General features: G+C 31.9%; 1 protein-coding gene across 1 annotated transcript in view; it reads left to right on the top strand.

The window, feature by feature from the left end:
- Positions 1-1,370: 1,370 nt before the first annotated feature.
- Positions 1,371-13,889, top strand: part of LOC127710025 (dynein beta chain, ciliary-like) — an 85,072-nt gene continuing 72,553 nt past the window's right edge. Inside the window, exons 1-8 of the mRNA XM_052215743.1 lie at positions 1,371-1,857; positions 3,733-3,920; positions 4,319-4,508; positions 5,245-5,344; positions 7,301-7,512; positions 9,120-9,359; positions 9,976-10,143; positions 12,450-12,566. Coding sequence (XP_052071703.1) covers positions 1,504-1,857; positions 3,733-3,920; positions 4,319-4,508; positions 5,245-5,344; positions 7,301-7,512; positions 9,120-9,359; positions 9,976-10,143; positions 12,450-12,566 — 1,569 coding nt within the window. The 5' untranslated portion in view covers positions 1,371-1,503. The remainder of the gene's footprint in view (positions 1,858-3,732; positions 3,921-4,318; positions 4,509-5,244; positions 5,345-7,300; positions 7,513-9,119; positions 9,360-9,975; positions 10,144-12,449; positions 12,567-13,889) is intronic.

Below are 13,889 nucleotides of genomic sequence, written 5' to 3' on the forward strand. Positions count from 1 at the left end.
ATTTGATTTATTCAAACTAAGTTCCTTTTGGTAAATTTCAACTGTATATTTAGAGAATTCTTGATTATTAAAATATCATCAAGATAACGGTAAGTGTTGTTGAGTTTATCAATTAAATGGAATTAACATATTTCTTTACTTAGTTTTACCATAAACTGTGATTCATAACAGCATAGGAACAAGTCTGCTACTAAAGGAACTCAACTGGTGCCCATATGAATACCTACATCCTGTCGATAAACTTTATTCCCGAAACATACATACATGTTGTCAAGGAGTATATTTAGGGCTTATATCACCGTAAGACTGTGACAAAGGAACATCACCGTCCAAAAAAGGAAAATTAACAATAGGGAAAGAAAAATCATCCCTTTTGTCATAAAATTTTGCGTAGAGTTTCTGGTGGAATACTGAAATATCTAATTCGAGGAAAGGACCGTTATTGCTGTTAATATTTGATTTATTAACTAAGTTCCTTTTGGTAAATTTCAACTGTATATTTAGAGAATTCTTGATTATTAAAATATCATCAAGATAACGGTAAGTGTTGTTGAGTTTATCAATTAAATGGAATTAACATATTTCTTTACTGAGTTTTACCATAAACTGTGATTCATAACAGTATCTGAACAAGTCTGCTACTAAAGGAACACAACTGGTGCCCATATGAATACCTACATCCTATCGGGCTTTAATCATCTCATGACACCTCCAGTAAGTATATATAGCATATCTACCTTACTCATTTGAGAAAAAGGCTTTATATGAGTTGCAGAAAATAAATTTGCAATCAGATTTGTATTAACGCCAATGCTACTCATGATTTGTTTCTTGTGGTGAAAATGCAATTATATCAGGATGTCTCTCTATTCTTATTTTAGATTAACCGAGAGGAACATCATACTATTATTGTAAATTCACAGGGATTAGAACAAGTCACGGTCTTGGAACACATTTAATAAGTTAAAACAGAGACATATATACACATATATGTCTCTGGTTAACCCCCCCCCCCAAAAAAAAATAAATAAATAAGATAAAAACAAAACAAAATACAACACATACAACACATAAAATCATAAAGAACAATATAGGACAACTATTAATGGTAAGATAGAAGTTCAAAGTTTTTCTTTTGTGTAATCTCAATACTCGTTTACCAAAGTCGGTACTGCAAGAGATAATTTGTATCCACCGAAAGGTCAAGGTCGTTAAAATAGGTGGGTAATTCGATATTCAATATCATATTGAAAGTAAATGTTTTGGATGATCGCCGTTTAACATAAGGTTAACCATTAATTTAATTAACTGAATGAAATATAAATACCCCTTAACAACACGTTTATTTACATAACAACTCAAATTTAGTTTAGACTTGTTGTCACACTGATTCGGTGTTGGGGTTGAAAAAAAAATCTCTACCTGGGACATAATATTTCCAGCTAGCTCTCTACTGGTTGTCACTCGAATTAGAAGTGTGCAATTCTATATAACGGTGCAGTTATGGCAGAAGACAATGAGATCGAAGACGACAGAGTTTTATTCATTGCTACGTATGTGATCAAAACTTTTAAATTTAGATCGGACCGATTTGAAAAGTTTTATGCATTGGAAGAAAATAAGAGAATCATCAATGATTTTTTTGACAAGCCAACTGCAAAATCACTCATCTTTACATTACCTGGTTCATCACTTGTTGTTCAGTTAGAATTTCCAGCAAATCCAAAAGCAAAGTCTTGTTACTTTATAAGGAGATATCAAGAACAAATAACCAAGGAAACAGACTTGAACAAAGCTTTGATTTATGGGGATTTATCATACTCCCCCCTTGAACAGCTTTCAGGACTAGTAAATGAGGTACAAAATGTATATTTTTGGTGACAGTGGTGATGGTGTCATTAATTTGGTGTTGGCAAATATTAAATAAAAACAAATAATGTCATACCTTAGTATGAAACAAATATTAACTATTCCAAAAGTCATGGTGATAATTGGGATGCTTAAACTTGGATATTAGATAACAAGTTGATAGAAGACCACATTAAATATTGCAACTACTTTGGAGGGGTTATAAGTGACCTGTTGCAAGGCAATTTTTCACCATAGTAATTTAAGCAAGATGAATAAACATTTTTGTGTAAACGTCAAAGTGTCCAGTTTTCCCATCTCTGTTAATCCCTCTTGCAGAACCTATTTAATGTGCATGTATATGTGGTTTTGCCTATTATTTTTTTTCCATCCAGAAAAAGCTTCACATATTTGCCACAGAACATAAGGCAAATAGTGAAATACCATTGATAAAAGAACAATTAATATCTGTCATTGCTTGATCATTTGGATGATATTTTAAAACTAAAAATGTTGAAAATTTATAAAGACATTGACGGTGTCATATTGAAAATTGAACCAGGAGTCAAAATACCATAGGGAAAATTGAACCCTGGGCAATTTTTCAATTTTCCATAACAGAAAATTAACCCCCCTCATAGAAAATTGAACCCCTGGATTTCCTTCAAATGCATGTCAAATGCACATGAATGTACATTATAACTATATAAATTAGTTCGAATACATGTAGCTATGACAATTTGAAAATCTTGGGTCGATAGATATGATAGAAGGGGTTCAATTTTCCATGACTGAGTATAAAGGATTAAAAATATTTTATAACCGATTTTATTCCTACCAAGTACTTATAAATGCATTATTACAATATATAACATAGCTGGAATAGCTACACAATGTATGACAATTGAAAATCTGAGGTCTATAAGGGGGTAAATGGGGGGGGTGTTCAGTTCCTACCAAGTACTTATAAACGCAGTACTACTATATAACATAGCTGGAATAGCTATGACAGTTTGAAAATCTGAGGTCTGTAGAAGGGTGTTCAATTTTCCATGGCTGAGTAAAATTGTGTTTGCGGATGAATATCTCTTATCGCTTGTTATATATTAATTTCATCACTAAATATTCAGTAGCGGGAGAAATATGAATGCCTACTCAAATCAAACCTATTACAAAAACGAATTATTACAGAAGAGTGTCCACCATGCACTAGCACTTCACTATCATTAGAATAGTAGATTAGAATGATGGTATAAATGGATGAAAATTTGCAGGTAGAGTTATTAAGATGATCTGCTATATATATAACTGTTGTACAAATATTAATATAATATATAACAACAAACCAGATTATACTGATAACAAATGATTGTCCCATGATTATATCACTACAATATAATAATTATTACGGTGAGGTTGAATTCTCTGTCATTTATTCATCATCCACACAGGAACTTGTCTCAGAAAAAAAATAAATCTATATACCTTAACCTAACTTTCAGGTATAGAGATACATGTATTTTATTTTTTCTGAGACAAGTGCCTGTGACTATCCACCAGAACTTGCGGTCATCCAATGTTCAGTACTTCAGTACTTTGATTCCAATTGTTATCATTAAGCTATGAATATAAAGTTCAGAAGGATAAACATTAATTTTTGTGGATTGATAAAAAAATGTATTTTCACAGATATTTGCCAAAGTTAACATACCAGCCTATTGAACATTTGTACTTTCGTTGAACATTTAAAATTGTGCTTACTATACAACCACAATTATTAATGAATCCACAGTAATATGCAGAGGGTTCTATTTTCATTAGGAACAACACTAGAAGAAAATAAGAAACTTACTGGTTCCCTGATTTGTTTTCTTTTCATTTCAGGTACTGGTTCCTGTATTGGGTAATGAGAAGAATCATGGATCCTGGCCACATGTAGTTTCAACTGATATCAGTCAACATGTGAAGAACACTAAGAGTGCTGTATTTGTGGTTACTGGACAAGCCAAGGGGAAAACACTTCTTCCACTTCCTGTTGGAACTGAGCAGGTGGAAGATGAACCCGCTGAAAGGTAGAGCTAAATTTATTTTTCTAAAACTGTACAACTTGAAAGACTATTCTGGAATTATAACTAAGAGTTTTACTGAAATTGACACCAAATATCGTTCACATAGTTTTTACTAGGGCCACACTTAAAAATATTTTGGTTTGCCCAAACCCTTCCCAAAGGTAGAAACAGTGAGTAGGTAGGTAGGCATTTTATTTTTATTTTTCGGCAAAGAGAAATTGAAGTATGAGATGTTTTATAGTCTTCATGCCTATCTGATTAATAAAAAACTTCACATCAGGACAATAAAAGTTTTTGAGTAGGCAGCTATTTTCTGGGTAGGTAGGGTTAGGGCAAACAAATATATTTTTTTTATGGCCTAGACATAGAACATTTTCATGTTTACAACATTTATTTTTCAGTAATGAGAAGTTTGACAGAAACATAGTCCATGCCATTGAGACTGTAGTTATTGACTGGACCCATCAGATCAGGGAAGTCCTGAAGAAGGATTCAGCCCAGCCTTTGCTAGAAGGTCTAAATCCTACACCATTTGTGGAGATAGAATTCTGGAAAAACAAGGCCACTAACTTGGAATGCATATATGAACAGGTGATGTTGTGTTTGTCTATTTGAATGACAGCTTTATGTTGTCTTTTCTTTAAGGAGCACATAAAAAGCAAGATCACAAACCCAGAAAGCATACACTTACACAAATTTGTAAACTTTAAAGATCATTTTTGCTTTATAAATCACATATTTTCTTCTGATAATTGTTTTTTGCATTTCTAATATGACATAAGCAGAATTTATCAGACAAGTGGGCTGATATTTGATTTTGAGGCACTTTCAATTGGATGGCCATATCAGTCCATCACATGCAAGATTTTCTGTTGGCTCTTGGGGCTGATGTTATCTTGGGCTAATATAATATCTGATATGAAAAATGTCATGTAATAATCTGATATTGTTTTTGATATAAATTTTTTACTGTGATGTAGAAACTTTTTTTTAACTAAGGGAGATTTTTTTTTACAATCTTACAGTCAGTTTGATTTGTGGATTAAGAGCCGTTTTAAGAATTTAAAGGTGGAAAACATTGTTCAAATATGTGTATATTAGTAAAAGTTTTTATTATGTATGTATCATTTCAAATGAAAACAACACAGGACAATTATACAGCATGCAGATAAACTTTAGTATGCACAAACATCTTAAATGATTTTTTTTAATAAATTGATATGGTGTAATTGCATGTGAACAACAAACCCACTGAAGATCCATATGATCTCATACCTCTGGTAATTACTGCTCAGTAGTTAGATGCCTTTGAATTTTCTATTTACAGCTGAGAGATCCAAAAGTCAGGAAGATGGCAGAACTATTAGAAGTAGCACAGAGTAGTTACTTCCCTATATTTAAGGAGATTTTCAGAGATGTTGTTGCAGGTCGGTTTTTGGAATAGAGTTTTTAAATACTGTAAATTCAGAAACTATTGCATGCATTTATTATTGCGATTTTTTGATGAATAGACGAAAATGCGAGATTGATTATTATGATTTAAGGAAAATCTGCATACAGATATCCGTATCAGATATCGGAATGCGAGTTCTTATTATTGCGATAATTACCAAGTCGAAATTATTCGCAATATTAAAAATCTCGCAATAATTTCTGAATTTACAGTTTATATGAAGATCTAATTAATGATTATTTTTTTACTGAGTGGAATATCAATAAAGATAGAAGTACTTTTAGAATACTGTGGATTCAACATAATTTCAAATAGTGTATTGTGGATTCTTTATTATTCCACATTGTAACCTGTGGATTCAATTATTATTTGTGGGTAACCAATTTATGTGGATTTCATGGATATATATATAGCACAAATTTATATGTTCAACGAAGTACAAATTTTCAAAAGGCTTGAATGCTGACTTGTTCCTCAATCCACGAAAATTGGTACCTACAAAAATAAATCCACAGTATACAATGTGGAATCATTTTAACAGATCTTTGGCAAAAGTTTATTTTATTTAGCTCAAACCTAATTTTATGGAGGTAATGTCAAAAGACTTTCTTAATCTTTAAGGTTTAAGGTCAATGGTTGTCTCTGGGCACTCCAGCTTCCTCCACCAACAGAAACTGGGCGTCACCATAAAGTCAATAGTGCTAAAAGTGGCATTAAACACTAACAATCAATTTTAATATTATTATACCCAACACAATTTTTGCGTCGGGTATAATGTTTTTGACCTGTCCCTCAATCCTGTTCTTGTCATCGCAACTCCTCTGAAACCACACAACAGAATTTCATGAAACTTTATAGATAATAAGGACATACTATGTAGACATGGTAGATGTGCATATCGACAGGAAATTATGATTCATTTTTTTTCTAGGAGTTATGCCCTTTGCACTTATGTGGGGACATGGGGTATGTGAGTGTGCTCACAAAGGTTCTTTTATTATTTAATATATCGCAACTATTGTATCATCTGTTAAAGGCTTCTTTTTTATAAGAAGAATGAATTGTGTAATAATTTTGAAATCACTTTTTAACAATTAAGATTTGTGATTATAAATACAGGATAACATTTTTAAATAATATTAAAGTTATTTTTATATTAAAATCAATTTTTGGAGCTGGCTAAGAATATCTTAACCTGCAATGTAAAGTCAATTTAAAAAAGAACAATAGTATAGAATTTCTGAAATGCAGACTGAAAAAATAATAATGGCTGAACTAAAACAGTCTTAAACAGACAATACTTACCTGCAGTTGTTACAGACAAATTATAACTAGCTTATATATAGTCTCTAGTGATTATTTGTCTCACTGGCAATCATACCATATCTCCTTATTTTATTTACTGTGGATTCATTTATTTTCGTCGGTACCAATTTTCGTGGATTAAGGAAAATTTGCATGGTTTTGCGGAAGTCTGCATATTAGCCTATAGGAAATTTGTCATTCGTTGAACATTTAATTTCATAGTTCACCTGTACCCACGAAATGCAGGAAAATTGGTATCCAACGAATACTAATGAATCCACAGTAAGTTAAATGAAAAAGTCATTTTAATTTTTGGCATCTGCTACCATGGCTACATACAATTGGAGTGCAAATCAATCATCCAAATTATTGTAAACCAACTTACTTTCCCAAATACACTTTTTTACAATTTGCCTGTAATAGTTGACTTCCTGACTTTAAAACATTGTTGATGTATTAGTTAGGAAAATATTCAAGTTTGACGTTTTTGTCAATATTGACAGTCACGTTATTTCTCTAATTGAGGAAATTAGTTAACACTAATTACAGATTAAAACATTTAGCTGGATCATAGAGAGTTTATACCTTCTGCTTTTTTTATGAAACGTTGGTTACTTTTTTTCAGCTCTTGAAGAAACCCACGATATAAATTTGTTTTTGAGACCCTTGAGACATCACTTTGAGGACTATGAACAGAAGGACTTTGATGAGAGTGGACCATTACTACCTCCAATGATGCACACTGTTTGTCTGACATGGGTACATTCTACCTACTACAGGTCGCCAGGCAGAATTATTGTTCTCCTACAGGAAATCTCTAATATGCTTATAAATCAGGTATTTAAGAAGATAACCTTTTTTTATTTTCAAAGTATTGTAATGTAGAAGTATTAATGTGTGCTTGCAAAAAAGGTACTGTGACAATTATACTTATCAGTATAAAATAAGGAGATGTGATATTATTGTCAATGAGGCAACTATCCACCATTGACCAAATGATGAAGATGTTGGCATTTTGATTCCGTTTGGGGTTTTGGCCTTCCCTGTGGTCATTATTTTTGTTTGATGGCCTTGTACAATGCATTTAAAAGAACAGTCAAAATTTTGCCAAGAGTGAATTTTGCAGTAAATTCACCACGAAAAAAGAGCAAAATTAGGAGAAAATTGTCCAATATCCGATTATAACATATAGGGATGTAATATTCTCTTCATTACTTTAATGGTTCATTATAAATATGATAGCCAGTGAGACAACTATCCACTAGAGACTAAAGGATGAGGATGTGGACAACTATAATGCAATATACAGCCTTCAAAGATTAGCAAAACCCAGACCACATAGTAAGCTATAGAAGGTCCCAGCATGACAAAATGTGAAAGGATTCAAAAGAGAAAACCAATAGCTAGATTTATGCATTAGTTTATGATTATGTATACAAATTTATATGTACATGTATACTGGTATATGAATGATTTTTTTTTAGTAAATTTGATATAAATGTAACAATCTGACCAGTGTAGACAGTTTCATAGAAATGTTGCAAGCTACATCCCTGTTTATTTAATTTATCCTGCAATCAGCCAACTATTGTACAAATCAATTTTTGCTTTATTTGTACTTGTACAAATAGTCTTCTATTACCCCGATTCCATGTTGAGCAAGCGGTAATGTGGATATTTCTTTTTTGGTAGCAATTCATTTTGGGGTCCTTTTTGCAGTCCGTGTTTAAACTATGTCTATTTCTTTGAAAAATCGGACAATGATTTGGATTTAAACAACTTAAGCTTCAAGTGCTGGGTGTAATTTGCAGGATAAAAACAATATATGTACATTGTTGGAAATATAAAATGTATTTGTACTCTCTACAAAACTGGAGAAAAGCTCGGCTAACCTTGCTTTTTGTCCTGTTTCTCGTACAAATAAATTTTGTATTTTCCTACAATGTACATATATTGTATATATGTTACAACTTCATTTCTAAAGAATCTGTAATATAGATAACACCAATGTGTCTGTTTGGAATTTTGTCTGATGATAATGGATGGCTGCTTAACGTCCAGCCGCAAATTAATATGCATATTCAGGACAAGAACATGTTAATGTAATATGAATATTTACCCTGCTTGGTACTAGATTGACACACTGAGCTGGATTTTTTAACGTGCTAGTTCACAAGGTGGTCACAGTCCGCAGGAAGACATGTCACCTTACAAGGACACATTATTCCGACTCCGAGCCAACCAGTCTGTGCTCTTAATCCTTAATGCCGCGTGCTTAGTGGAGAAGCAGCAAGTACCAATTAAAAGTCTTTGGTTTGACCCGGCAGGGGTTCGAACCCACAACCTCCCGCACTCTAGGCAAACACGCTACCACGAGACCACCGAGGTGGTTTTTGTCAGATATACTTCTATATTTTGGTTGTATAAAATAATTTATATTGTAGGCAAGAACTTTCCTGGATCCATCTGACATATTCAATGGTGATAGTGAACCAGAAGACACCAAAGATAAAGTACAGAAGGCTGTAAATGTACTTAAAATCTTCAAAGAAACCTATGAAGACCACAAAGCCAAGCTACATTCCTATTTCTCAGGAGACCAGGAACCAGTTGAGTGGGAGTTTACTCCAAAACTAGTGTTTCCACGGTTTGACAAATTTACTGCAAGATTGGAAATGATAATTGTAAGTATTGTAAAAAAGAAATACAATGTATTTCTTTTACTCTTCCCTATTTGAAGATAACACACGGTTGCATGTGAAAATAGGAAGTGTGATGAAAATTATTAAATTGTCTGTAAAATCACTAGAAGAAAAAATGAAATTCTTTCAAAATAATGTTGATTTTATTGCAAAATGAATATTATTATTATTAATGAATGTGTATCTTGTATAAATTGTCCAATTAGCCAAAAATCATTTCTGTAAATTAGTGCATTATTGCAATATAATCAAGAATACCAAAGAAATGACAGAATGTTCCATATAAAAGCAGAAATATGGAAGCCAATAAGATTTATTTAAGTTTTGACAGTTTTATATGGGAGATTGGCTTAATACCACATAATTAAGGACATCTTCTTTAAATATGGATGTCTTCATATTGGAAACAATGTTATTGTGGTTGATTTGATCATCAGAAAAATAAGACATTGGGGGTAAAACATGATATGATTTCTGTGTAGAAACAACCTTCTTCAGTTACAATATATTAATGGAAAATAAAACCCTAGAAAGACAAAATACAAATTATGGAAAAGTTTTAAACTTTTTCATACAAACATGTTCTCATAAATTTCAGGAAATGTTTGGAACAATTAGTGAATTCATGAAATTAGAGAGAATTGAAAGAGGTGGCATAAAAGGTAAAGTGCTGAGTCAGCAGGTTCTTCAGCTGTTTGAAGAATTCCAGACAGTATTTCGTGAATTCACCAGAAACACCTATGACTGCTTAGATCCAATGAATATGGTAAGTCATTTCAAACTGCTGTTTAAAATCACTGGTCGAGTGTGAGCTTTTTCATTCACTTTGCACCCATCATCCATTATTATTTTAATCTTTTCTTCTTTATACCACTCAGCCAAGGTGAACAAACTTGGCAGGAATGAACAGATGCTGACAAGTACTATATTTTCGTAATTGATACTAATTTCAGGCTGAAATTAAGGTGTTCCAATCACAGACTTTTTGTTAACTGTCCTGAGCCATTCTGCTGTTTTGATATAATTGTGACCATTTTGATGCTTCGTTTTCGGTTATTATCATGTAAGGATAAGTGCTTGAGAGATTCAGATTAAAAATTTACAATAAAAACGATCTTTCCATTTCTCTATCGATTCTGAAGTTATAGAAGAAAGATTTTCTTTTTCTTTCAATTTCACGATGTCAGATGGACAAGTGACGCTTTTTGCAGCAATGAAAAGGAAACTTGGAAATGGATTTCATTCTGAATATTATATTGAGTTACTGCCCTTATGAAAAAAGTAAAATAACAAAAATACCGAACTCCAAGGAAAATTCAAAACAGAAAGTCCTTTATCATATGGCAAAATCAAAAGCTTAAACACATCAAACGAATGGAAAACAATTCAAATTGTCATATTCCTGACTTGGTACAGGCATTTCCTTACCGGTATGTAGAAAATAGTGGATTAAACCTGGTTTTATAGCTAGCTAAACCTTTCACGTGGTTGAAAGCGACACAGGTAGGATTGCCTACTGCAAATATTGAAAACAAGACTTTCCCATTCAGTATGAAACCTGCCCCACCTCAAGACTAAAAAACATGTTGATAACACCAAATTGCAATAACAAAAATTTAAAAGTTAGAGTAATGCTTATATTTGTATGGGAACATAAAATAATAAAACTTTCAACTTTTTATTTCTTTTTATATCTCCTCCAACTTGCATGAAATATATGCCATTGGAATTTATGCAAACAACAAGCAATCAATAAAGGATTAATAAAATGTAAATTCTGAGGATTTTTGTCAGAGTTTCGTGTGACTTTGTTGCACTTATATCTACCTCAGAAATAATTGTGTTCATACAAAAAATATATTTTTATACCAAAAATCAAAACAATTTGTTTTCATGCCCTTTTTTTTAATATTTTGCATCTGTAAATTTGGAAAAACATTTTAGGACTCATATTTCCTCCTCCTAACTATTTATCCAAACAGAATCAGGGTCAAAAATCTGTATTGAGGCCCTCAAGTCCCAAGCTTTAAATCGTTTGCTTCACTAGAAATTTGGGCAAAGCTACATAACCTACAGTTTTAAGCGCTATGCTGATTCAATTTGGATAAACAAAGTGATTAGTAACTAAAAGCATTTAAACTATCTCAAACATGTCATTAATAAGTGACATTTTTCATTTTCTTGTAAAATGAATTTGCTTAGCAGGTACTAAATTAAGACAAACATTTATTAGAAAATAAGTTGTAACTAGTTGTGTTATTGACAAAAAACAACAAATTTTTACAAAATTATATAAATAATAAGTGTCATAAACCAAAATGACACATTTTTTACCTGCATAAAATATTTGCATTTAATGATAATTTTCCTGGTTTCTTTTCACAGGTTATGGTTATTGGTGAAAAGTAAAAGAAATAATGATATGCACAATAAGCTGTTTATAGCACTTTAAGCTTTGGTGATCAGGTATTGTGTTAAAAGCACTTAGGAATGTATGCTGCTGAAATTCAGAAAAGAAATGGCTTCCTCCAATAGATATTGCATCATAAATAAAAAAATAAGAATAACAAACAATAGATACATCCTTGTGCCTGTATTTGAGATTCTAGATTTAAAAAAAATGTTGTTTGAAACAGCTGTTAAATACTGAATTTTTATATGAAATATATGGATAGAAATAAATGTTGAACTGTAGAGTTTATAAGAAATAAACAAGGATTTCCAAATTTTTTACTAGAAATGTACTGATGATATTTGTAAAAAAATATTAGAAATATATAGGTTGCTGGTCAAACAATTTTAATGCATGATCCAAGAATAAGTCTGGATGGTTTCAAAATATTAGGGGAAAGTTGATAAAGTGAGAAGCAAACATCCTTACAATTATGATTGACTTAAAGAATTCATACAAATATGATTATTCTTTATCTACTTAAGCTTACGTATAAAAACACCAACATTTTATAAAGAGAAAAGAATGATTTTTTTTGGGTAAAAATAAATGTGTCAATGTAAAAATTTTATGATTATGATGTATAACGGTATACCTAATTTAAATGATTTGTTTTATAGGAGTTTGTTAGAGACTACAAGGCATTTAAAGAGAAAGTGAAGGATTTTGATAGAAGATTAGCAACCATTAGTTGTCATGCATTTGATGATTGTGGCACCATAGAATCTGTCTTTAAGGTAGGTTTTTTAGGTCAAATGAGTAACAGTGATAAGGATTTTCAGCTATTTATATAGGAAGAGATCAACTGAAACATATCCTAGTTCATCACTTTGACATAAGAGTGAATGTCAGAGGGATTATTTACTCTGAAAATTGCTATGACAGAAAAAAAATGTTGATTTTTCTTACATATAGATAATGTGTAAAAAATTGTAAGAAAAATCAACATTTTTTTAACATGTGTTACTATTGCAAAGGGTATAATGATTTTTTCACCCATCAGTCTGCCCCTCAACATTGAGGTCTACATTTTTCTTCTTGGATCCTCCTTAAATTTGGATGAAGGTTTCGACTAATCAAAACTGTGGATGTATTTGATAATTAAAAACATCTGAAATGGGGGAGGCTTTTTTTAGGGGGGGGGACATGTAAATATATTCCATATTGGTTTAAATTGATATAAGAAGATGTGGTATGAGTGCCAATGAGACAACTCTCCATCCAAGTCAAAATTTATAGAAGTAAACCATTATAGGTCACAGTACGGTCTTCAACACGGAGCCTTGGCTCACACCGAACAGTAAGCTATAAAGGGCCCCAAAAAATTACTAGTGTAAAACCATTCAAACGGGAAAACCAACGGTCTAATCTATATAAAAAATGAGAAACGAGAAACACTTATGAACCACATCAACAAACAACAACTACTGAACATCAGATTCCGGACTTAGGACAGGTGCAAACAAATGCAGCGGGTTTAAACGTTTTAATGGTACCAAACCTTCACCCTTTTTCTAAAAAAATTGCCAGGATAGCACCTTCCATTTTTTATCAGATCATCTATCATTTTGGATGAAGATTTCCACTCATCAAAACTTTTCTATCAGGTCACTATACAAATGCTATATGTTTTTCCCTTTATGTGGGGGGCTCTGGGTATGTGAGCTAAAGGTTCTTTCATTTCAAATGTTGTTTTGAAAAAACTTTACCTTAAAAATAAGAATATCAAATGTCATCACTGTTTCACTGGCCAAGTGGTCAAAGTTGTTCATTTACATGATATAGCCAAGAGTGCTTAAAGTTGTTACTGTGACTTGACTGTTAGTGTTGCTCTCCACCTATTGCAAGTTATTCAAAATTCTTACCAAATTGCAATTTGTTTTATAAAACCAAACTGTTCAACTGGTCAGATATTTGAACAAACTGCTGTAGAAAAGCACAGTCAAATCGTGAATGTGCAAGGTGATAAAATAAAGCATACTTACAATCCTTTAAGACTTTAATTCCACTTCAATGATATTATGACAAATCAGTCTAACAGTTTTTGTAGAAATTTTATT

The sequence above is a fragment of the Mytilus californianus genome, unplaced genomic scaffold, assembly GCF_021869535.1.
Source record: "Mytilus californianus isolate M0D057914Y unplaced genomic scaffold, xbMytCali1.0.p SCAF_7, whole genome shotgun sequence".
NCBI classification, from domain to species: Eukaryota; Metazoa; Mollusca; class Bivalvia; order Mytilida; family Mytilidae; genus Mytilus; species Mytilus californianus.